The 26,598-nt window shown below is 42.7% G+C and overlaps 1 protein-coding gene across 5 annotated transcripts in view; it reads left to right on the top strand.

Annotated features, from left to right (window-relative positions):
* LOC113931903 (CREB binding protein) overlaps positions 1 to 26,598 on the top strand; it is a 123,167-nt gene that overhangs the window by 28,902 nt on the left and 67,667 nt on the right. For 4 of the 5 annotated variants that reach the window (XM_027610084.2, XM_027610080.2, XM_027610085.2 and 1 more), the window contains exon 3: positions 25,882 to 26,058. The exons of the other annotated variant lie outside the window; for it this stretch is intronic. In XM_027610084.2, coding sequence (XP_027465885.1) covers positions 25,882 to 26,058 — 177 coding nt within the window. The remainder of the gene's footprint in view (positions 1 to 25,881; positions 26,059 to 26,598) is intronic. 5 annotated transcript variants of the gene reach the window in all.

Here is a 26,598-nt window from a genome sequence, read left to right as displayed (position 1 = left end):
TGATTTTCATGGCAGCCAGGGTTGAGAACTACTGTTTCAAGTAAACTTTAGAACTGTCTTTCAAATTCTTAAAAACAAACAAAAGTCTTAGAATTTGATTGGGATTGTATTGAACTTTATAAATCATTTAAGAAGGAATTTGGTATTTTAATAGTTTTGTGGCTTCATGAGTCATCTTATTCTAAACTTACAAGTTATGTCTTTTCATGGAGTCTTATGTTGCTCAGAAGCATAGTATAGTTTTCTTTATATAGATAATACACTTTTCTTAATTAAGTTTATTTCTGCATGATTCAGTGGGTTTATTGCTGTTGGGATGAGTTATTCTCTTTCATTACATGATTACTGTTAGTACAGGAAAGATGGTAACATATATATATGTTACTTTGATAATCCTGGCCACTTTATGGAATTCTCTTATTTATTCTAATACTTTTTCAGGTGATTGTCTTGGGTTTTCCTGGTAGACAGTCATCTTTGCATTTCTGATACTTTCATCTTCTTCTTGCCAGTATTTCTACCAGTGTTTATGTTCTTGGACTTCCCTGTCTTTTATCTGACTTAAATAGAGGTGTATCTAGTATTTTATTATTATGTATGATGTGAGCTTTGGTTTGCAGCCATTTTAAATTGGAGCATAATCTAATCCTCATTTATTAGTTGTTGGATTTTATTAAATTCTTTTTTAACGTCTAAGATTATCCTGTGATTTTTCTCTTCTGTTTTATTTATGTGACAAATTACCTCAGTAGGTTTCCTAATAACAAATCGAACCCTCTCTGTAATTGTGAAGTTAAAAGCTAATGTACTGCTGAATTTTATTTGCTAGTGTTTCATTTAGAAACTAATCAGTAGTGAGATTGACCCATAGTTCTGTTTTGTGTTTTGTCAGGTTTTGATATGGTGTTCTGTAACTGGGTCAGTATGAGTTTGGAAACCTTTCACATCTCTTCTCTGGAAAGGTTTAGCATTTGAATGATCTGTTTCTTGAAGAATTGAGAGATACGACCTGTACAACTGTATGGGCCTGAAGCTTTTTTTCTCTAGGGGGTGACTGAAGATCTTTGACAGCACTCGTATTTTCTGTAGATCCTGGACCTTTTAGACACTTGATGTCTTTGGTCAATATATTTTTCTTTAAGAAAAGTCTAACTTTGGGGCACCTGGGTGGCTCAGTTGGTTAAGGGTCTGCCTTTGGCTCAGGTCATGACCGAACCCCACATCAGGCTCCCTGCCCAGTGGGGAGTCTGCTTCTCCCTCTGCTGTTCCCCCTCCTTGTGTGTGCGCTCTCTCTTCAAATAAAATCTTTAAAAAATAATAATAATAAAGAAAAGTCTAAGTTTACTTTCATTTTGAGGAAAACTCAAAAACTTTTTAACTTTTAGGGGCACCTGGGTGGCTCAGTTTGTTAAGTGTTTGCCTTCGGCTCAGGTCATGGTCTCAGGGTCCTAGGATCAAGTCCCACATCAGGCTCTCTGTTCAGCGGGGAGCCTGCTTCTCCCTCTCCCTCTGCCTGCTGCTCTGCCTATTTGTGCTCTCTCTGCCAAATAAATAAGTAAAAAAATCTTTAAAAAAATATTTAACTTTTATTCCTCATAAAACCGTATGAAGTGGGTAGTATATACTATTTCCATGTCACAGATTAAGAAATGGAAGAACACAGGGGCACCTGGGTGGTTCAGTCGTTGAGCGTCTGCCTTCAGCTCAGGTCATGGTCCCAGGGTCCTGGGATCGAGGCTGCATCGGGCTCCCTGCTCAGCAGGAAGCCTGCTGCTTCCACTCCCCCTGCTTGTGTTCCCTCTCTCGCTGTGTCTCTCTCTGTCAAATAAATAAAATCTTTAAAAAAAAAAAAAAAGGGAAGAAAGAGTGGAGAGAATGAAGGAAAGTTGACTAATTTAGCACAGTGGCAGAACCAGGATTGGATCCCATGCAGTCTGGCTAAGGGTCTCTTCATCACTGACCTGTGCAGTCTGTTCTTGGGTCAATTTTATAATTTATATCTTAATAGAAATTCTTTTGGGGGCACTTGGGTATCACAGTCAGTTAAGCGTCTGACTCTAGGTTTTGGCTTGGATTGTGATCTCAGGATCATGAGATCAAGCCCCACCCACATCGGGCCCTGTGCTCAGCCTCAGAGTCTCCTTGACTCTTCTCTCTCTCTGCCCCTTCCCCGTTCTTGCACACTTGCTTGCTCTCTGTGTCTCTCTGTCTCATATAAAGAAATCTTTAAAGAAAATAGAAATTCTTTTCATCCAGCCTTAGAGCTCACAGCTCTAAGCACATTAGCTTAGAGTCATGCAAAATTTTTTATTATAATTTTAGGCTTTCTCGATGTTTGTGATTATTTCTGCTTTCTTATTCCTAATTTTGTGGCTCTTAAAGAAAATATTTAAAATAGAAAATATAAGCTATTTCAACAACAGCAATAATGTTAACAAGGCACAGTATGACTTAAGAAAAAAAAGGAAACAGTCTCAACTTCAACAGTGGCAGAACCTGGTACGTTATCTCTTTGGTAGCATGTTCTAGTTTTCCACTGAAAATAACCCAAATGCTTGTCTTTTAGAAGGAGAGCAAAAAAGATAAATTCAAGTGGGAATTGGAAGCTGTACACTTTAGTCTCCCCGCTACAGGTGTTGAGAGTTGTTGCTCTGCATAGAGAAGGTTGCGGAGGAAAGTCAGCAGCTGATAGAGGATGGTGTTGTGATATGTGTTGCCAAGGGTCCAGAATCTCTCTAATTCTAAGGTTGATAAAAATGTGCTTTTGCGACCCTAGAAATCCTATTAGTCCTTTCTTAGAAGTAACAAATTTGAAAGGGACCAAAGTAGTTTGTATGGTAAATCATTTCACAGGGGGTTAGATGAGGGCTTATTTTTTTTTTAAATAACATTTTTGGAATATTCTTCTCTTTTGGAAAGTGGTCAAAAAAACATAGAGTTTACTTTTGCCTAGAGCTCTCTCTAAGGGGTAAAGGCTTTGATTTAGATGAAGACCCCTTGGACCCAGTCAACCATCATTTTGGTCAGATGCGAGGAAGGAGTGATTCTCAGACTTGAGCATCCAGCAGAATCACTGTAGGCTTGTTAACGCAGAATCCTGGACCCCTCCCCAGAGTTTCTGATTCAGTGGCCTTGGGGTGGGACCTAAGAATTTGCTTTTTTTTTGCCAGCTCCCATGTGAGCAACCATGTAGTTGTGCTGGTCCATGACCACCCTCTGAGAACCTAAAGGAATGAATTAGGAGAATATAGTGTGTAAAGAATTAGTAGAGCCAAGTTGGCTATTAAAGGAATGAATGACTCATCCACCTTCTCTGTTTTTGAATGATAATAAGACATTTCTAATATTTAATAGCAAGAGAAATAATACTGTACATTTGTCTGATACTTTTCTTGTTTTCATGTAATCTGATCCTTTCATCTGATCCTTGAACTAATGCAAAGAAAATAAGGGAATTTTAAGTAAATCCTAAATTGGCCTTTTATTTATAGTCACAGTGAAAATCAGTGGTCAGTTTATGGAATGAGAAGATTGAGAGCTTTGAATGCAGCGTGCCATGGGTTGCGTGTAGCTCTGATAGGCACCAGTTTTGGGGAAAAATGTTAAGCCAGCTCAGTAATCAAATCCATGATCTTAACGGAAGGTACTCACAGCTGTGCCTAATTTCCCATGGTAATTATCCATGAATTTGGGGCACCTGGGTGGCTCAGTCCGTTAAGCATCTGCCTTGGTTCAGGTCATGATCCCAGCGTCCCCGCATACTGACTCCCTGCTCAGTGGGAAGGTCTGCTTCTCCCTCTCTGTCTGCCCCCTCCCCTCACGTACACTGTCTCCCTCTCTCAAATAAAATCTTAAAAAAATTATCCATGAATTTACTTATTTTTCAAACCTTTTAATTAAATGAGATTGTATATGTATAGTAAATGGCTTGGCTACAGGTAGTACTTGACCTTCTTCCTCTTCCTCCTCCTTTTTTCTTCCTCTTCATAGTAGCAGTGCAGCCACCGCCACTGCGTTCCCCAGATTCAGTACAGGGCTCTGCTTAAGAGCCAAGCCAGAGCTCTGCAGGAAGCTCTCGTTCAGACCCAGACTCTGCTAATTATCAGCTGTGGGGAAAATTATGTAACCACTCTGGGTCTTAGTTTTTTGTCTTTTAAATGAGGATAATAATAGTACCTGCCTTTGAAAATTGTGTAGATTAAAGGGGGGTGATGATAATATTTGTCCTGGAGAGTTGTTGTGCTGATTGAATGAGGTAGTGTGCACATCATTCTTAGCACGGTGCCTGAAAACTTTCAGAGAAGATCGATAAGGTGGCTTGTGCTTTCTTATAGAAAGGATTTGAGATAACCACAGAACATTTGAAGTGATAATGAGACTACTTTTCTAATGTTTTCAGAGAATATTTTCTTTTTTTTTTTAAGATTTTATTTATTTTTTGACAGAGAGCAAGAGAGGGAACACAAGCAGGGGGAGTGGGAGAGGGAGAAGCAGGCTTCCCGCCGAGCAGGGAGCCCGATGTAGGGCTCCATCCCAGGACCCTGGGATCATGACCTGAGCTGAAGGCAGACGCTTAACGACTGAGCCACCCAGGCGCCCCTGGAGAATATTTTCTAATAATGGAAATAGTTGCTGTTTACTGTACAAAATTTTGAAAGTCTAGAGAAGAAAATACTGTTCATGAGGATGCTATCACTTAGTTCAAAATTAGTGTTACCTTTTTGATGTCTTCCTTACCAGTCTTTTATCTATAATTATGTATCTCTTTTTAAAGTCAAAGTGGGAGTCATATTTCTTTTTTTATAGTTAACTTTGTGACTGATTATGTTCTTTTAGACAAACTGAATGTTTTGCATGATAGCAACATTGAATACTTTGATTAGGTAAGTCTCCCAGGTGACTATTTTGAAGAGTAATACTTGTAAGGAAACCCAGTCAACCTTGTTACTTTCCAACTAAAGGTCAACTGTTAGGATCTGGAGTTAAAGACCTACTAAAGACCTATGAATTTTCAAATGCTATATTGTTTTATTATTTTTGGAAATGCAATGTACATAGTGTGAAATGCACAGGTCTTAAGTGTTAATTTGATGCATTTGTCAAAACTCAAGGGGGTGTAGCCCATATCCCTGTCAAGATGTAGGGTGTTTCCATTATCCCAGAAAGTTCCTTTGTATTTCTCCCTTCTCCTGTCCTTCCACCCCACTCCTGCAGTCACTACTGATTTCTTTCACCTTGTACCTGTTCTCAGACTTTGTATAAATAGAATCCTATGGCATGGACTTTTATCACAAAGCTTCTTTTCCTCATGGTGTGTTTTTGAGCTTCATCCATGTAATTCCTAAGTTTGGTTCTTTTTATTACCAAATAGTATTCCATTGTGTGAGTACACCGTGATTTGCTTATCCAGTCTCCTATTCATGCAGGTTGTGGTGGTTTCCAGTTTGGAGCCATTAAGAATAAAGCTTCTGTGAACATTTTTGTGTAAGTCTTTGTGTGGACATAAATTTTCATTTCTCTTGGATAAATAACTAGGAATGGAATTGACTGGATAAGGAGGGGTCTGTTTCTAGACTCTCTAGTCCAGGAGTCAGCAAGCTACAACCCAGGGGCCAGATCTGGCCTGTGGACTATTTTTATATGGCCCACAACCTAAGAATGGCTTTTATATTTTTAAAGGATTGGTTAAAAAATACACTAAAAAACAAACTAATGAGGGGCACCTGGGTGGCTCAGTCATCAAGCGTCTGCCTTCGGCTCAGGTCAAGGTCCCAGGGTCCTGGGATCAAGCCCCGCATCAGGCTCCCTGCTCCACGGAAAGCCTGCTTCTCCCACTCCCCCTGCTTGTGTTCCCTCTCTCGCTGTCTCTCTCTCTCTCTCTCAAATAAAAAAAAATCTTAAAAACAAATAAATGAATGAGGGATGGAAACCATAGGTTGCCTGCTAAGACTAAAATCTTTAGTAACGTTTCCTTTGCAGAAGAACTCTACCACCCCTGTTCTGGTCTATTTCATTGCTCTGTCTGTTCATTTCTTTAGGTTTCCGGTAAGTATTAAAATCAGGTTGCTTAGTTTCTCATTTTCATTTCTATTCATTTTCTAGGTTTTATATCATTGGTTGACTTGTTTGTTGCTAATATGGAGAAATATAACTTGACTTTTCTGTATTAACGTATCTTATAACCTTGCTAAACTCAGTTATTGGTTCTGTTATTTATTTGGTAGATGCCTTAAAATTTTCTAAGTCATGTTGTCTTTGAATAGAGAGTTTATTTCTTCCACTCTTGTTTTTCTGTCTTTATTGCTCTGCCTGAGATCTCCAATACAGTGTTTCATGAAAGTGGTGTAAGCACATGTGTTATTATTCTTGACCTGTAGAGGAAAGCATCCTGCCACTATTAAGTGTAGTGTTAGTTGGAGGCTTTTTAGGATTTCCTTGACTAAGAAAGGCCCCTGCTGTTCCTACTTTGCTGAGTCTTTTGATCATAAATGATTGCTGAACTTCATCAGATACTTCTTCTGCATCTGTTGAGATAATCATAGACATTTTCTTTATTAATGTGGTGAAGTACATCTTTCTGAATGTTGAACCAGCCTTACATTCCTGCGATAACTTCCCTTGATCATGATGCGTGGTCTTCTGTGTGTATTACTGGATCTGATGTATTAAAATACTGTCCAGGATTTATGCATCTGTGTTCATGAGGGATACAGGCATGTGCTTTTCTTGCCACGTCCTCCCTGGTTTTTGGTATTGAGACCCTACTGGCTTCATAGAATTACTTTGGAACAGTTACCCTTTCCCTTCTTTCCTGAAAGAGTTTGTCTAAGATTAGTATTGTTTACTCCTTAAGTGTTTCATAAAATTCACCATGAAGCCATCTGGGGTTTTTCTGATGGGAAGATTTTTAATTATTATTCAGTTAATTTCATAGGTACAGACTCTTCAACATTTTCACTTCAGCTTGTGCTCCTTTTGTACTGGTAGCTTATTTTTCAAGGGGTTTATCCGTTTAATCTAAATTCTTAAATTTATTTGGCATAAATGTGCTCATAATATTCCCCTAATTTCCTTCTAATGTCTATAGAATCTGTCATTAATGGTCAGTACCCCTTTTCAATCTGGTATTTATAATTTCTGCTTCTCTCTTGTTTCTCCCTGATCAGGCTGGGTAGGGGTTTGTCAACTTTAGTTTTTCAAGCAATCAATTTTTGATTTATCACCTTCTTGTTTTTTATATCAATTCCATTTTTGTTAATTTCTTTCCAATTAATTTGGGTTTGTTTTGTTCTTGCTAGCTTCTTGGGGTAGGCGCTTAGATCACTGATTTTAGATTTTTCCAATAATTAACATTTGAGCAGTAAATTTCATCCAAAATATTGCTCCACACTGCATCCCATAATTGTGTTTTCATTACCATTTAGTTCGAAGTATTTTTATATTTTACTTGTGATTTCTTCTTTGATTTGTGTTTTTATGTGGGAAGTGTGTTGCTTAATTTTCAAATATTTGGGAATTTTGCAGATACTCTTACTCCTTTCTAATTCATTTGTGGTCAGAAAATATATTCTATATGATTTTTGTCCTCTGACATTTGCTGAGACCTGTTTTATGGTCCAGCATATAGTCTGTCTTGGTGAATGTTCTGCATGTGGTCTGGAAGAACGTGCATCTTGCAGCTGTGGGGTGAGATGTTCTGTAATGTCAGAGTTGGTGGATTGTGCTCACATCAACTGTATTCTTACTGACTTTTTTTTTGGTTTTATCAGTTACTGAGAGACTGTTAAAATATCCAATTGTAATTGTAGATTTGTCTATTTTTCCTTTAGTCAGAATGAAATCTGACTGCTTATTTCCTATGTTTTGAAGCCCTTTCATTAGACAGATACACATTTTGGATTATTCTGTCTAGCTGATGAATTGAGCCTTTTATCATTCTAAATGCCCCTCTTTATTTCTGTTAATACCCTTTGTCTTGAAATCTGCTTGTCTCATTAACATAGCCGCTCCTACTTTTTTATGATTACTATTTGCAAGGCATATTTTTTTACCCTCTTGTGTCTGATAAAGTCCATGGGGTGTCTGGCTGACTCATCGGTGGACTCTTGATCTTGGAATTGTGAGTTAGAGCTCCACGTTGGGTGTAGAGATTACTTAAAAATAAAATCTTTAAAATAAAAAAATAAGGGGCACCTGGGTGGCTTAGTGGGTTAAGTGTCTGACTCTTGATTTTGGCTCAGGTAATAATCTCAGGGTCTTGAGATGGAGCCCTGGTTCAGGCTCCACACTGGGCATGGAGCCTGCTTGAGATTCTCTCTCTCTCTCAAAAAAAAAAATAATAATAATAATAATAAAGCCTATCTCTTGTAAAGAGCATATGGTTGGAACCTATTTTTAATTTATTCGGACAATCTGAGTTGTGGAGTATTCAGTTTATTTACAATGAATATTGATATAGTTGGATTTAGGTCCCCATCTTGCTATCTGTTTACTATTTGTAACAGATACTATTTGTCTCTTCTGTGTTTTGTTCCTTTTTTTCTTCCTTTCCTGTCCTTTTGAACGCTGATTTTTGCATTTGTGGTATTTTGTTTTTTATATATATATAATTTTCGATTGTGGGTTACATTTTCCCACCTCTGTATGTTCAGTAATTTTTGATATGTAGTGGACATTGTGAATATGTTGTTGGAAGATGAGTTTTGCTGTCTACCTTTAGAGAGTGTTGTTCTAGAAGATGTTAGACTCATAGGCCAGTTTGATCCTTTCAAGACTTGTTTTTAAACTTTCTTAAGGCAGGTTTTGGAGAGTCCTGCTCCTTAGACTTGGTCTTTTGTGGGCGGTCTCAGTTCAGTATCTGGGATTTTGAGCAAAGTCTTGAACTTCTAGCTGGTCAGAATTTCCATGTCTCCAGCACTGTGCTGCCTCTGGTATCTGTTAAGTGCATGGTTCCTTGATAGTTGTGCACACCTGAGCATTCGCATTCAGAACCCACGTTCACTCACTAAGGTGTCCAGGGCCCTTGCACTGCCTTCAGCTTCAGCCTTGCTGAGCTGCTGTACTGACTGCAGGTTCTCTCAAGCCTCTGCTCAGACTCTTCCCTGGGCCTGCTCTCTGTTGCTTATGGATCTCTGCATTTTGTTGTTTGTTGCCTGTGGTTTCTTGATTGGGAACTTGCCTGACTTGAACGAACAAATGGAATTTTTGGGGTTGAGGGGCTCTGAAGCTGTGAGGTTGACCCTCAGGCCAGCCTCTACTATGGCAGGCATGCAGCCTCAGAGATGAGCTGAAGGGACAGGCTTGCCCCGATGTGGCAGAAGACTGCAGCAGATTACCAGAAAGCTTGAAAATGTGATTGTACCTAAGCTTTAATGTTACCCTGTAACTACTCAGTAGGTGAAAAATTTGGAGCTCAGAATCAAATGTTTTACTTAGGGTCCCAGTTGGGAGATGGTGGCGCAGTATTCAAACCTAGGGTCTCTGTGAAGCCTGTGTTCCATTATATTTCTCTTCAGGTGCATTTTAGGAACCATTCTCAAACCTGGCCAGGCACCTACCTGTCAGACTTCAGCATAGATTTGGGCAGTGCTTCCTAAACTTTAAGGACTTAGGGATCACTTGGGGATCTTGTTAAGATGCAGATTCTAATTTGGAGGTCTTGGGGGTGGGGCACTGTGAGTTTGCTTCTGTTACCAGCTCTACAAGGGGCCAGTGCTGTGGCACTGGGAGACCTCTCCAACTTGATGTGAGCATACGTTAGAATATGGAATGGGGGATCCTGGGTAGCTCAGTGGGTTAAGCATCTCATTCTTGACCTCAGCTCAGGTCTTGATCTCAGGGTCGTGAGTTCAAGCCCCTCATTGGAATCCGTGCTAGGTGCGGAGCCTACTTACGTTGCCCATTGGTGACTAGACACATCACACTTCAAAAGGTATCTCATTTCCTTCATTGTTCGGTGTAGAAAGTTGGGATGTGCTAAACCTAATATTCTTTTTTTTTTTTTTAAGATTTTATTTATTTATTCATGAGAGACAGAGGAGGAGAGAGAGAGGGAGAGAGAGAGAGAGAAGCAGAGGGAGAAGCAGGCTCCCAAGGAGCAGGGAGCCCGATGCGGGACTCGATCCCAGGACCCTGGGATCATGACCTGAGCCGAAGGCAGACGCTTAACCATCTGAGCCACCCAGGTGCCCCTAAACCTAATATTCTTTATGTAAATGGGTCCAAAGCATGACTTCAGGGATCCACTTCTCCACAATATTTCTGCAATATTTTGGAAAGAATCACATTTACTGTAGACAGAAATTTGCTGTCCATCTGTCACCAAGTTAAAACATTTAGGGTTTTTGTGTTGAGTACTGTGTAATACTTCTGGCATTGTTCAGAATTATATAATGACTATAACATAACATTTCAGTATGATCCTATTATGAACAAGGATAACAATTATTGTATTTACTCTTCCTGAGTTATGGTAAGAGAGGAACAGGTGAGGAGTGACCATTCTTGGGTGCCCACTGTGCTAGGGAGTTGGTGGCTTGATCCCACTTCATCTTGTGCATCTGGTAGCCCGGGGAGGTAGGTAGGTGCCTTATCTGTTTGACACATGGAATAAAATATTCTGAGCTACTTTCTTGCCTTCCAGGAAATTATTCAAGATGTAGCGATGTGGACGTACAGCCTGTCCATGTCTGACTCCACAGTCCGTAGTTACTCTTGTTACACCATTTTGTCTGTAAGACGGCAAAATTCCGAGTTGGTGGGAAATAGCTGATGTGTATGTGTCAGATTTCCCCTGTGTGTAAAATTTATAGAACAAATAACTTGGAGAGAAAGTCTTAGTTTCCCAGGAGCATATTTCATCCTGAAAGGATTTTCTGCTTCCACTTTTCTAGAAACACACCCACGTGTACTGTGAGCCTTGCCTGTGTTCTGATTCGGCTGTGGCTCTCAGTCTGAAATACTAACTCAGCCAAGCAGGTTTTGCAAGACCCTTGAAGAAGTCAACTTTTCTGGCTGGTGAACATGTGTGTTTACCTAACATGCAGGAGGCCAGCACAAATTATAATTTCTTTACACGTGAATTTTAGAAGTGATCTTGCGACTTAATTTTTTTTTTAAGATTTTATTTATTCATTTAAGACACAGAGATACAGAGAGAGAGAGAGCACGAGCAGTGGGAGGGGCAGAGGGAGAAGGAGAAGCAGACTCCCTGCCGAGCCAGGAGCGCGATGTGGGGCTTGATCCCAGGACCCCAGGATCACGACCCGAGCCGAAGGCAGACGCTCAACCATCTGAGCCACCCAGGCGTCCCTTAATTTTTTTTTTTTTTAACAGTATTACTGTAGCAAAGAAAGGTCTGAATTGTGACTTTCAGGTTTTTTTAAATTTTCAAAACACAAAAGAACACAATAATGTAACCAGTACCTGTGTTTCCATTAGAATTAACACATGTTGGTATTCATCAGATCATTTTCATGTTTTTTTTTTCCTGTTTTTAAAGTACACTTTTGGGGCGCCTGGGCGGCTCAGATGGTTAAGCGTCTGCCTTCGGCTTAGGTCATGATCTTAGGGTCCTGGAATTGAGTCCCGCATAGGGCTCCCTGCTCAGAGGAGAGTCTGCTTCTCCCTCTGCCTCTCCTGCTTGTGCTTTGTGTCTCCTGCTTGTGTTCTGTCTCTCTCTCTCTCTCAAATAAATCTTAAAAAAATACACTTTTAGAACGGTTTTAGATTTACAGAAAAATTAGCAGCACAGAAGAAGATCCCCATATCTTCTTCCCCTGCCCACCAATTACACAGTTTCCCGTTATTAAAATCTTGGTTGAATATGGTGTATTTGTCACAGTTAGTGAACCAGTATTGATATAGTACTATTATTAACCGAAATCTATACAGATTTCCTTAATTTTCCACTAATGTCCTCTTTCTGTTTTAGTTAGGATCCCATCCAAGATACCACATTACCTTTTTCATTTCTTATTAGGCTCACTCCTCTTGGCTGTGACACTTTCTCAGACTTCACTTGTTTTTAATGACTTTGACAGTTTTGAGGAGGACCAATCAGGTATACTTAGGGTGCTCCTTTACTGGGGTTTTTCTGATGTTTTCCCATGATAAGACTAAGGTTAAGGACTTTCGGGCTACTGAAGGAAGACAGTGAAGACAAAGTGCCGTTTTTATCACAGCAAGGGCAGGTACTGTCAGCATGGCTTATCATAATGGCCAGTGTTGCCCTTGATCACCTGGCTGAGGTCATGTCTACCAAGTGTCTCTCTGTAGCATTCTTCCTTCTTCCCCCTTCCTTCCTGCCCTCTTTTGAAGGAAGTCATTCGGCATAGCCCACATTTAAGGGGTGGGGGGTGTTCCTACCTCTCTTATGCTGGAGTGTCTATATAATTTATTTGGAATGCTCCTGCATGGGAGATGTCTCTTCTTCATAGTTTTTTAAAATAAATGAAATCAAATTTAACAGTTTAAAAATCTTAATGTCTTGGGGCATCTGGCTTGCTCAGTTGATGGAGTGTATGACTCTTGGTCTCTGGCTTGTGAGTTGAAGCCCCATGTTGGTTGTAGGGATTACTTAAAAATAAAATCTTAAAAAATATTTGGTATTATTAAAAATGAATACATATAGATTTGATTCATTTGTTATTATAGCTTCTATTCATACCATTTTAAATTCTACCTTGTATTTTTTTCTACTACAATTTTTCTATATTGTTATGCAAATTTTTGAAGGTCCATATAGCCAGAAAACTGCCTCCTACCAGACGTTCAAATAGTGGGTGTGACTGGACCTCAGAAACCAGAGGTTTTGTCTTAGTAATTTTTTTTAAGATTTTATTTATTTATTTGACAGGGAGAGACACAGCGAGAGAAGGAACACAAGCAGGGAGAGTGGGAGAGGGAGACGCAGGCTTCCCACAGAGCAGAGAGCCCAATGTGGGACTCGATCCCAGGACCCTGGGATCATGACCTGAGCCGAAGGCAGCCGCTTAATGACTGAGCCCCCCCAGGCGCCCTGTCTTAGTAATTTTTAAATAAAGATGTATTCACTCAGAAGCAACCCAAGTGTCCATCAATAGATGAATGGGTAAAAAAAATATGGTGGGTGTGTGTTTATGTATGTGTGTGCATTCAATGGAATATTACTCTGCCATAAAAAAAAAATGAGATCTTGCCATTTACAACAATATGGATGGAACAGAGGGTATTATGCTAAGTAAAAGATCAGAGTAAGACAAATGCCATGTGATTTCGCTTATATGTGGAATATATAAAAAAAAACTAACGAACAAACAAAAAACAGACTCTTAAATACAGAGAATAAACTGATGATTGCCAGAGGGGTGGTTAGTAGAGGAGGGTGGGTGAAGTAGATAAAGGGGATTAAGGGTACAAGCATCCAGTTATAAAATAAATAAGTCATGGAGATGAAAAGTGCAGCGTAGGGAACATAGCAATGCTGTGATAATGTATAGTCACAGGTAACGACCACACCTCCCGCGGTGGGCGTAGAGAAACGTATAGAATCGTTGAATCAATATGTTGTACACCTGAAACTAATGTAACATTGTATGTTAGTTGTACTTCCAATATAAAATAATTAAAGGCAGATTACAAAATTGGCAGGCGGGGAGGGGAAAGAATGTACTCAATTACAAATGGAGTTTTCCCCCAAGCATCTTTGATCATCTTTGCCTACACAGAATGCATTTTATCAAGCAAATCAAAGAGTCCCTTTCACAGGCGCAGGTGTCTGCTGAGGAGTGCGCACCTTTCCTGAATGTTCTAACTAGGCGAGTGTCCACAGTGCTCTAAACAGCACCTCATCAGAGCTCTAAATTGAATGTTGGTGACACTGTCTATTCAGAAGAGGTAAATAATTACCAGTGGATTATAACTCCAAGGCCATAGTTCTGTATATGTACACCTCTGCATATTATTATGAATTTTAGGATGAGAATGTGGCACTTTGGTTTGTGGCTTTTGAAAATGGTGTGTAATCTGAGGTAACCTCATTGCAGTGGTTGCTTTGTTATCTACTAAGTGGAAACTTGATGCCCTCAGTAATGAGCCATATTCATTTCATGTTTTTCTACCAAGTATATGAAGAAAGAACTGGAAAACAAGCCATCTTAAATCCTAGAACAGGACAATAAATAGGTAATACTAGGAAATGCCAATTTCAAATATAGTTTTGGAATTACTGACTTTGTAAATTGTTACAATTAGGGTACATGCCTGTCTCTTTTTCAGTATTATAGAAAATGTATTCACTGTAGAAAATCCTTTCGGATGTTAGAGATTTTCTGTGCTCTAGTTTTGGAAAGAGACCTTAAAGCCACCTCCAGATTGCACAGTGCTTTGCGGTTTCCCGATCATCTTCCTATGTACTATCCCATGTAAGTTGGAAACAGGAAGTCTGAGCAGCCCCGTGTGCTTGGCTTGCAAGGGTGTGTGGTCTCAGCAGGGAGCAGCCAGACTGATGGGGCACAGAGATAAGGGACAGACCAAGGGGAGGTTACACGGCATCCTTTCTCTCCTGAAAACGTGGCACATTTTGTTTGGAGATTTACTGTGGAATGGGAGGCGCTGGCCCGCTTGGCATTTGTACTGAAAACTGTCAGGTGTGGCTGTGCCTAGGTGTGCTTTTGCTGCGTGTGGGTTCGTTGAAGGAAAGGTTTGTGGAGGTGGCTGTGACTCCAGATCGAGTCTGTCAGGATCTGATTGGAGGGATCACAGCAGCTTTCTTCCCTGGCTGGCGGTGTTGCGAATGATGCTCTTCTGAGACAGTGCTTAGCTTTGATGAGTGATCATCAGAATTAATAACCGGCTTACTCCTCCTCTTTCCAGTCTCGGCGCTCATTTTAATTAATACCTTAGACCTGTCAGTTAACTCCCAGCCAGATGGATGGTCATCTAGTCCTGTTGTTGAGGATATGTGAGTAGAGGTAGACTTTGAAACTGCAAGAATGAAAACTTCTCTAGGCCTAGTGGATACTCAGACCCCTTCCTGACAGGTCTTCCTCTGTCCTCGTGGATGGTGATGATGCAGAACAGTAGCTCCCAAAGTTGGCTATTACTGTTACTGTTTAGCCCAGCTCAGGTGTGACCTCTTGAGCCATTTGTCCCCCGGGCCAGGACCCTGTTGCCCTCTTCAGACTGCACTTAAGTGTTCCCTGTGCGTGCTAGCTGCTCACCTCACACATCTGGTTTCCTTGGAGCTTGTGTCTCTCCTTGGGCCTGGGAGGGCACGGCCTTGCATGCTGTGCACCTCCACTGTCCCAGAGTGTCTCCCTCCTGGAAGATGCTTACATGGTCAGTAAACATGCATATTGCTGTAGCCTTTCAGATACCACTGTCCCAAAGATCAGAGCGTCACTGCTCAGAGCTCAGAGATAGGAGGCAGGTGGGCTTTAGTGAGAGGTGGGCAGACAGGATAGCTTCTGTCCCCTTCCTTGAATAGGTACTTTCCACTTAAAATGCACCTTGCTGTCTGAACCTGGGAGCCAAAGACATTCGGGTAAATCCCTCACGATCCAGTCTCCTGCCTGTTGTTCTCCAGAGCTCAGGTACCGCGTAGATTCGAGTGAATGGTTTTCCCAATGGCCTGAACTACGAACCAGAGTATGGGTAACAGGGTAACTGTGCCTTTGTTGTACCAGGAATCTACTGTGCAGTTTCCAAGTTGATAAACATAAACAAGTAGAGCAGTGTGCCGCCTTTTATATCCTGACTGGCTTGACTGTATTTGCTTCTCTTTTCCCTTCTTTAGCCTTCTTTGCAGAGAGTGGTAGGACATGGCTGAGTGGCTAAGCCTTGTTCAGGCTTTTTCTGGCCACATCTATAATCCATTAGAGCAGAGTGTGACAACTTATAGCCATGTTATAACCAGAGTGAATTTGATTAAATTACCACCCAAGAGTAATCTCTGGCCGTCATAATCAGTTTGATCTACCTAGTTTTATCAGTGTCTGTTGACAGCTTAAATTAATATTTCAAATATGGATGTGCAGCCAAACAGTGGGTCGTCGTATCCCTATGGGTAGTCAGAATGTTTGAGTAGAGGATAGTTTTAAAAAACAACTTTTCTCCTTATAAAATAATGCCCTGTGTAGAGGATTTGAATAATATAGAAAATACTTAGAAGAAAACTTTTAAAAATCACTTGTAAACCCTCTAGAGTCACCACAATTAACTATGTTGGTGTTTGGGGTGCCTGGCTGGCTCATTTGGTAGAGCCTAAGACTCCTGATCCTCAGGGTTGTGAGTTCGCGCCCCTTGTTGGCCGTAGAGCTCATTAAAAAAAAAGAAAAGAAGAGAAAGAAAATGTGTTCTCTTTGCTGTGTGTGTGCAGGCACATCTGTTAATTATAGGGATTATATGTTTTGTATTCTTTTTTTTTTTTTACAAATTAATGTGCAAGGAGCATTTTCCCTTCATCAGTAATGAGTTTTCATAGTAAAAGAAGAGTTTTACTTGCAGTGCCACCACTGCCTTCCATCAGCTTCACACTTTCCCAAGTGCTTTCCCACACCTCATTTGTGAGCCACGGTGCAGAGTGTGGCGCGCCAAGGTGACTCTGGGCGTCCTCAAAAGCCCTGCTCTACCTCCTCACCAGAATCACCAGTGGGGAGGACTGGAAACATTCATATTTCATTAGCAATTTTGGAACTCAGTGTTTGGTTGGAAGTAGAGTTACGTGTATGTGAAACAGTCCTGTAGTAGAGTAGTAGTAGAGTGTGTTTCATGGTTTGAGATTTATGGCGTTCCATAAGCTGGGCAGCACCTTACTTTATCTCCTCATGTCGTCTTGCGGCTGAGGCCCAAGAAGCTGGATAGGGGGAGGCCACAAGAAGCCCCAGGTTTGTGTCCTCGTGCCTGCCTCCTGGGGCTCGCCCTCCACCCTGCCTGTTTGAAGAACTTCCTCCGTTCTGCCCCAAGGTAGAAGAGGAACATAATTTTCGAATTTTCTTTAGCTTTCTTTCTCCTCTAATGTAATAATCATGGGCTCACTTCCCCAAAGCCTTCTTTGCGTGTTCAGTCCCACCTTTACCTGTCCTTCCCCATGTGGACATTGCCTTGTTCCTCTGTGCTCCATCTGCACTCTTTCCTCGCTTTTCGAGGGGACAGTAAATGCCTGCGGGAGAGTACTCCTCAGCCTAACAGGCGTGCACTCCCTGCAGAGGGCTTGGGCTAAAGGCTTGCGTCATGGAGTAGATTACTGAAAGCCTGGATCTCTATTGCATTGTGCCACAGCTGAGCTGCAGTGTAAATTAAAATTCATCTTCATCAAGATGCGCTCTTTGTAAAATAAAATGCTTTTCTTTTTTTCCCTTTTCTCTCTTACTCTTTTATCGTCTTATTCTCCTTTCTCTTCTCTCTCCATGGTTGCTGTGGGCTAATGCTGGCCTTTACTTTGCTTGCAAGGAGTACTCAATCCTAATGAGGCTGCTTTTCTACCTAGGAGGATATTTGGACTTGGAAGCACTGGGGGAAGGAATTGATTGTAGTTTCATTGCCCTCACCTGCGACTGTTGTGCCTGTGACCTACTCTGGGATGGTGTGGAGGGTCTGGAGCTATGGAAAGCCTGGGCCCTGTGCATTGTGGGTGGCAGGGAGATCCCCAGTGTTCTGGACAGGCCGCTGGCCACTCCACAGGATCCCCACAGGAGCATTACCGTGGGAGGTCCTCCTGCCCCAGGGCCTGGCACTTGGCTCAACTCCAAGTCTCCGGTTGTTACCCACTCTGAGTAGCTGCGCCTTCCAGGAGTGTAGACCTCATGCGATTCAAGCACTGATTGTTTCAAACGAAAAAAGTCATCAGATTTAGGGTCAGAAGATCACCTAGTGGTCATCTGAATGCTTCATGTTTTACAGCCAAGGAGAACTTAGAGGGGGCAAGAGGTTTGTCACACAGCTGATGAGTGTAGAACCACGATGGCAGTGGCCCACTGACCTTGGCCTGGTGCATTTGCCAGTCAGCTGTCAAGGGTCACACCCCGGAGAGCTGGTGTATCTAACTGCTGTGACATGCCGCGGTAGCTCTAACTCTAAGGTACTAGTTGTGTTGCTAGAAGGTTCTAGAGTGAATTATGGGTGAATACAGATGAGGCCCCAGGCCTGAAGCCTTGGCAGTGATTTGCTGTCCCATCACCTTCCTTTTAGCCGCGTCCGTTGTTTCTAAGTCACATTCTGGTCATACATCATCCAAGTGAAATATACCACGAGCATCGCTAAATACTCTTACCTATCTTCCAGTTGTGATTTATTGGTCTAAGGGAAGTGTCCAGACTCGGGGGCTATGGATTTCCCTGAATAATTTCCAAGTTGGCAACGTTATAAGAGTCGAGTCCAGTGAGGTGGGCCGGGCCGCTCCTGTGCCTGGTTCCCTTGCTCCAGGTGACTCTGCACAGGCCAGGCCATGGCTTTGGTGTTGCGATCTGTTGCATATTTCTCCTTACTCTTTATTTGCCAAGTTGAGGTACTGGAAGGATTCCAAGAGCAAGCGGGTGATAGCAGACAACTGAATGCAACCATGTCTTTCCATGAAAACTGCTTTTCTTGGCTTTCTCCCAACCATGGTAGGTTGCCAAGAGAAAATGCTTTTGGCTTTACAAATGATATGGCCATACTCTGGGTTAGTTCTGGTTCTTTATGTCATTGAAAAGAAAGAATACTTCTGGCTCTTAAATTATTTGGCAAATTTTTGCCGATGGTGTATGAAATTGCGTTGTCTTTACACGCCCTCTGTGAATCTGTGGCTTCACATGTTTGCCAGCATGTGAAGGAACAGGCTGGACTCTTCAGGCTAGTGAACATGTTGGGCCAGGTTGAAGCCACATGAGGATGGAGCACTTGGTGCTGTGTCACGGCCAACTTACAGGCAGAAGTCCCCTCTGTTTCTTTTCTTTGTAGGCATATTCTTCCATGTTTTGGTTTAAATTCAAGCCCAGGAAGTTTAGGCCTGGGTTGTGCTGGTGTTACATTGTTATTGCTTATAGTATGTATTAAGATTCTGAGTATGGTTTTTAAGGCTAGAAAACAGTCTGAAGTGAGAACTGGAAATGTTTGTGGTTTGCTAGGACAGCTTGAAAACAGTTGCCCATTATAAGTATTGCTACAACTGGTAAATGCACGGGTTGGGGTTTGTCACAAGTTTATTTCATGTTTCTCTGAAAGTGTCTCATAATCCAATGCCAGTGTCTCCAGCTGGCCTCTCCCTCTGATTCTGTCTGAATCACTCCCCACCATCACACATTCTCTGAAAAACATTCACTTATTTTGTTATTACCCTAAGCATGTTTCTGAAAGAAATTCTATCTAATGTGAAACCATTCCTCCGCACACCAAGTGATAGCAGCGTCCTAGCCAGCACCCATAGTACGACCTCCTCCTGAGGTTTTACATCTGTGGGTTTGTTTAATCATCCCTCATCTCTAAGAGGAGGTGCTGTTATGTCTGTTTTAGGGAACAGAGAGGTGTAAGTAAATTACCCAAGATCACACAGCTCACCCTTAGCAGAGAGCTCCCCTCAGACCAGGTAACTATCCCCAGAGTCCGTACACTTAGCTACTGCTTGCTGCTTGTCCAAATGAAATCCTGTTTGTATCTGTTTTCCAGGAAAACTTTAATTTGTTTTGGGTTGGCTTTGTTGCCCATGCTGCTGGTCCTGTGAACTGAGCCTTCTTGTCCAGCAGTATCACATGCCATGCATGCACCAGGCCAGGTGTGGCTGGGGGAGACACGGTTCTGCTTTAGCACCGAGGCGGTGGGGAGTGCCAGGGTCAGTTCTCCATCGGATTTGCTGTCTTCCTCAGCTTTCTGGGCCCCCCTCTCCTCTTCCACAAAGGGATACATTTTAACCAGATATACTTTGAAGCCCTCACACTTGAAAATTCTAACCTGTCCAGTTGTCCCTTCTAAGGTCATACTCTGCTTCCTTTCTGTGTGTTTTCTGACCTTTCTGACCAGCATCAGTAACGCCCCCCAGAGCAGTACTTCCTCTGATTGCTGTGCTGTGTAGTTTGGTTTTAAGTGTATGTGAGGTGCGAGGAAAGCTGCTGAAGAATGCATTTTTTGAAAAAGAACGTGTTTAGTGGTCTCATCGAAACCACATCAAACTCCACATTTGTTGCCACTTAAAGCATTTCTGAAGGCCTGGCTGACTCTTAAGTAAAATCATGCAGTGGAAGCATCTTTCTGCTGGTCCTGTTCAGGCTCTGCCTTCTGCTGGTCACACAGCATCGTCCCTATCAGGCTTTTAGCTCATAAGTGGTTATGATCTGATGCTTCCTGAGAGGGTATGTTGAAAAGAGGATGTTTGGAGACGAAAATTGAGGAGAGTTCATTTGTGAGGGTGGTGGTTTACATGAGTGGTTGACATCTTTGGACGGGAGAGTGTCTACTGGAAAAGGCCCATGTGTGGCAAGGGTGTGAGATTGGGGGAGAGCTTGCCCTTCCCTGAGAATAGAGAGGGACAGGCAGTGAGGAGTTTCCTTCCCCCCAGGGCCGGCATCCTTAACCTTTAGGGGTTACCAGGGAGCAAGAACATGGATACTTGGCTTGCCACTATTGTAGAAATTTCTACTGTCTGTGCTATTTTTCTTTAACCATCCCCTCCCCCCATTAGCTCTTTCATTTTTAGTTTACTACCTTATTTGATGAAGTGAGCAGTAAAGATGTTCTTAGGATTAGTGTAGTGGAGAGAATTTTGCTGTTTTGGGGAGAGCCTAGAGCTTGTTTTTTTAGTACTATATGTTGATAGTTGTCATGACACAAGTAGAAAATAAAAATATTTGTCCCACATGCTGGGGTCAGCAGAGGAGGTTGTTTGCAGCCACTGGTGACCACTGAGGCCAATAGATCAGTGTTTTGTTGCACCATTGGGAAGCCTGGGGGAGGGGGGTACGGCCTGGAGCCTTGCACCAAAGCCAAGGCTTTGCTGGCCCAGTGGATGTAGCGCAGAGAACCTGCTCTACAGCCGGGCCAAGCTCCTGTGTATACTGTGATGCCCCACAGAGCTATCATCTTCCTGTAAAACCAGCTCCCGAGGGCATGGTCTCGTCGTGCTGAAATTCAGCATGGCCAGCAGGCTGCCTGTCTGCTCTGTCTTCCTGTCTATTGGGATGGGTATTTAGAAGATAGGAGGGACACCATTCCTGCCTTTCCCAGTGCCCCTCCCGCCGGTGGTGACTGGCCCCCAGTTCTTCAGTTGCATCTGCCTTCAGGGCTGATGTTGGGGTCTCTGTTGTTCTGAGCAGCTGTGTGATGCAGTAGTCTCTTAAAGGGCTCATTTATCTGGTTCCTTCCCCAAATACTAAATAAGCACCCACTACGTACTAGGGCCCGAGAACACAGAGGAAATGTATGTTCCAGGAAGGCAAGTCTTATTCTGGTTTTATGCCAAAGACAGATTTAGGGTGGACTGTCATAAGTCATATTATGACAAATAATGCCATAGACTTATGTAGTGTTTTATACTTTGCACAGTATATCTGTAGTACATGTCTGTTACAGTAGAAAGAGAAGCATCGTCCGTCCTGTCCTCCTCCTGTAGATGGCGGTCACTCACCTACTTGCCAGACAGCTCAGGACTTCAGGTTTTGATTGATGGGCCAGGCACTGTTACTACAATTTATTTCAGACACTGTCTGTTTCAATAACAAAGGCTAGTGTGCAGGTATTGTTCAAATTTCTTTTTTTCTTTTTTTTTCCTTTTGAGAGTACTTATTTATTTATTTATTTGAGAGCAAGAGAGCACAAGCCAGGTGGGTGGGAGGGGCAGAGGCAGAAGCAGACTTCCCACGGAGCAGGAAGCCCGATGTAGGGCTCGATCCCAAGACCCCGGGATCATGACTTGAGCCGAAGGCAGACGCTTAAAAACTGAGCCACCCAGGCGTCCCTTGTTCGGGTTTCTTGGACTAAACTCTAAAGAGAGATTTCTCTTTGGATCTCGTGCTTTAGAGCCCTGCTTTGGCTAATACGTAATCCACATCCCTGTGTAGTTGGGGGGGCAGGTAGGCCTCTGGATCTGCACTAGTAATTTTCTCTCCTTCTTATCTAGTTTGTGCTCTCCTGTGCAATGGGACTGCCATCTACATGTCTTATTCTCTTGTTGAAGTGAGAGCCACAGATGACAGAATGAGTAGGTTTTCCAATGAGTGATCCACCTGGTAACAGTATTGTTTTTTCACGGGAAAATGCGGTAGACCTATTTAATTTAGATTTCATTATAGGAGAGCGTACCTTTTTTTAGGTACTTAACTTGTCCACTCTTCCCATTTCTTGAGATTGAACTTGAATTCAGTGCTTAAAGGAGCTCCGAAAGAATAGAGTTAACATGTGTGGGCTGTTGCTGAATGAGGCAGAATATAAATATTAATTCCATAGGCTTTAATTTATTCATACGTTATATAAATTTCACCATCAATTGAACAGTTGCCTATTTCTGCTGTTCTGCCTTTTGAATTTTATTGAAAAGATTACACGGTCGTTCTCTAGCAGCCTTAAGCCAGATCCTGATAAACTTTAGTTGCAAATAAAGCCAAGTGTACAAACTTGTTATCAAGTAACTTGGGAAATTAGAACAAATATGTAGATATTTATTAATTGGAAATAGACATTTTGATTTTACTACTTACTACTTCATTATGAACCTTGGTGCCAACAATGTGTGTTAGCCTAGGCTTGGACCATTTGTATTCAGTCTGATCAAAGGAGAATAAATATAGAACAGGAATTCAGAAATCTACAAATCTTTAGAAGTGAATAGCTCTTACCCCAAACTGTAGGCGAGGACTGGAGAGTAGCCTTCAGTTCTACCAGGTTCTGTCAAGACAGTCTACGACAGGGGAGGTAGGTGGCTGCAGCCCTTTGCAGGACTGTCCATTGGTTTTCCTGTTCGCTCTGACTGGTTAAGGTCAGCCTGGAGTGGGCTCTGGGCCGAGGGAGCAGAGCCTGACCTCTTGCAGGTAGCCTGGACTCACTATGCTTGATCTCTGGAGGTGTGTGTTGTCATAGACTAAGGATGGCATTTCCCCCTGTTTTTTAAATGTATAGCTGGACATTTCCCTACCTGCCATCTGTGATCTTTGACCTTACCTTGGTTCTTGCCCTATGAGGTTCAAAACCACCTTGAGATAGTTTCCTTCATTGTTGATTGAAGAAAAGAAGAAAAAGTGACAAGAAATCTGTCAGAGTGGGACGCCTGGGTGGCTCAGTCAGTTAAGCATCTGCCTTTGGCTCAGGTCATGATCCCAGGGTCCTGGAATCGAGTCCCGCATGGGGCTCCTTGCTCAGCAGGGAGTCTGCTGCTCCCTCTGCCATTGCGCTCTCCTTTCTCTCTCGGACAAAAAAATAAATAAAATCTTTTAAAAAAAGAAAAAAATCTGTCAGAGTGCATCAAACATTCTGAAACATTTGGTTCAGCCACTTAGAAAATGCTTTGCCCAGAGGCTCACCAGGCAAGTAGTACCCAACTAACCAGACCACCTACCTACCTCATTTTCACCCTGGCAAGACAATTCTAGAAATAGGTTTTTCAGAACAGGTTGGGTGAACTTTGAGACTCACAGAGTTCATTGGCTTCTTGGTACTTACTCCCCTCTGCACCAAAGGGTGATGCCCTTGGATGGTTGGTGTGAGTAGGAGGACAGTTACTTCTTCCTGCCCTCTAGTTGCTACCCACTTTGGTTTGTTGATGCTAGAAACTTCCACAACAACATTGATTTTCTTGTTTGTCAGATTGGTGGCTCTAAGGAGTGCACTCCATGACAGGTGGGAGAGGTGCATCTACACATGCTTAAAACTGGGCATGGCTCACAGCAGGCACTCAGGAAGTCCTGGCTGACCTCGAGGCCAGGGCGAGTTCATGGAGGCGTGAATGGTGCACATGCCTTCTAGCATACGTGTCCTAAGTAGAGAAATTTTAAATGAAATCCAGGAAGTAGAAATCCTAAGAATGTTTTCTCTGGAAAATCTTGGACCACTAAGAACAGGGTTTGATTTTATTCAATGAAACAAATTCTGAGAGAAAGAATTACTTCATGGCGTTAATTTGGGGTAATCCTTTTTGAAAATACAAGTTCTTGCTTCAGTTCTTCAGAGTTTCAGGTAACAACTGAAGGAACCTAGTTGAGAATCAGAAATGCCCGTTACGTTAAGAGCTACCATGTCGCTTGGGTTAAATCATCTGAACTGAAAGTTGAGCCTAATTACTGGGCTTTGAGAAGAATTTGTTTTTGTTTCAGTTACTCAGGTTGAATTTGAAGTTCCATTGAATTTAAATTTGTTTCCATTTACTCAAGGAAAGCAAGTAGGGTAAAAGTGGCAACTGGAACGTGTTCAGTTTCAAACAGGTGAAAATGTCAGCAGTGAGGGCCATGCCTAGACGCCACCTGCACGTATGAACATGCTCGGGAGCAAGATCTTCTTGGTTATACTAGTTTGTGTTTTTATGTGGACATTTCAGCTGAGAAAGGTCAGCTGTGGTGAGCATTGGTTTGTTTGCAACCTAGAATCTTAGAGCTGAAAGAAATAATGTAATTCTTCTTGTTCAAGACACTCATCTTACAGGTGAGATCAGGGTCCATAGGAGGAGTGAGTGGAAGTTGCCCGGCAGCAGTGGTCCCCGTGTGGGGTTAGCCGGGAGAGCTGAGCCAGGGTTTCTTGATTGCGGGCAGCGCTCTTCTCTAGGAGGCCGTCCCTCAGGGTACCCTTCCTCCCACTTTCAAACATCAAACTCATAGAGAAACCAGAGAAGTCGAGCGAGCACCAGGCAATAGGTAGGATATTAGAACTTTGAGGAAAAGCGGGGGCAGGTGACTAAAGAAGCCAATCCCTCCAGAGTGGCAGGCCCGGCTGGGTGTCGCTGCGAGGTTCCCGAGCTCACTCCTGTACGGGCTGGAGCTGGAGAGAGGCATAGATGGGGGCTCCTCCTTCCTTTTCTTGCCTTTAGCTACTGTATGTTTGATTTTATTTCACTAATTAAAAAAAACTTCTTTATGGAGCACTCCACCCTAACTTGTGATATTAGAGAAGGTAGTATAACAACCTCCCCACACCTGTCACCTGGTTAGGAGTTAGCAACATGGGGTGCCTGGGTGGCTCAGTCGTTAAGCGTCTGCCTTCAGCTCAGGTCATGATCCCAGGGTCCTGGGATCGAGCCCCGCATCGGGCTCCCTGCTCCTTGGGAGCCTGCTTCTCCCTCTCCCACTCCCCCTCTTTCGCCGTGTCTCTCTCTGTCAAATAAATAGAATCTTAAAAAAAAAAAAAAGCAACATATGGCCAGTCATTTTTCATCTAGGCCCCTTTCTTGCCACAACCCCTTGCCTCCTGGGATTATTTTAAAGTGAATCCCAGAGGTTATATCATTTCGTTGTCAACATGCCTACTACTATTTTGAGCTAATGGAAACAGTTTCAATCTGATGGGGGAATTTGAAAGAAAGTAGTTACTGGGGGAGTGGTTCAGGATTAAACTCAAGGAGCTCCCCTTTGTCAGTGATTCTGGAAGCTCCATTTTCCAGATGATTTTCTTAATGTGTTGCTGCCATTGTCGGGGCATGGGGGTGTTAGGATGAGGATTAAGGCTGGGGTGAGGGTGGAAAGGTGCTGGCTCTTGGGATGATGGTTAAGGAGGTAAGGCAGAGCTGTCGGGAGCGGTTTTGGTCTTCTGCCTTTATGTGCCGCCATTGTAGCAGGTTGCTCTGTTCATAACCCAAAAGGAACCTGGAGAATGAGCATTCAATTTATAATTAAAATGAGGGTTTCACAAGAAGTAATGATTTTTGCTTCAGTGGGTCAAAGTGAGCATTTCTGAGGCCCTTCCTCTTGTATGTGATTGTGTCATGACCGCTCATGTTGCCTCTTTCTGTTTCAGATGGGAATGACTGGTAACACAAGTCCATTCGGACAACCCTTTAGTCAAACTGGAGGGCAGCAAATGGGAGCCCCTGGAGTAAACCCCCAGTTATCCAGCAAACAGAGCATGGTCAATAGTTTGCCTCCCTTCCCTACAGACATCAAGAATGCTTCAGTCACCAACGTGCCAAACATGGTAAGTTGCCCTTGGCCCTCAGGCTGTGGTCTCCAGTGGGTGCTTTGGCGTGTGGAGTGTGTCATACGAACTGTGAAGATCTGCAACTGGACGTGTGTCGTGGTGATAGGAAAAGAGAAATAGCCCTGAGTAGCGCGCTCTCAGTGAGTTTCTCTTCGCTGAGCTGGAGGCTAGGTGGAGGTGGCTCCCTCTGTGCAGGAGGAGCTTCGTGGCAGTCATGGAGCAGGAAACAGCCGGGCTCTTCTCACGCTTCCTGTTAGTGGGTGAGGCTGTCCGAAGAAATCCATCGACTTGTGTTATAAACGAAGGGCGTTGACCTCCAAGGACTGCAGTGTACCTGGGTGATGAGGATGTCATGTCCTTCTTGGTAGAGGGCTTCACATGTGTTTCTTCTTCCTGAGATTTCCTACCTATAAGAGAGGAGCTAGCCTCAGAGCCTCCTAGCCTAACTAACCAAGATCGTGATGGGAAAATAGCTCCCTTTGCCCTGCAAAATGGAATCTTTCAAAATTCCAAACCCTGAGGGGCAGGTGTGTTCTT

Source organism: Zalophus californianus, chromosome 10 (genome assembly GCF_009762305.2).
Source record: "Zalophus californianus isolate mZalCal1 chromosome 10, mZalCal1.pri.v2, whole genome shotgun sequence".
NCBI lineage: Eukaryota > Metazoa > Chordata > Mammalia > Carnivora > Otariidae > Zalophus > Zalophus californianus.
Note: the sequence above shows the minus strand (reverse complement) of the source record. Positions and strands in the feature narration are given on the sequence as shown.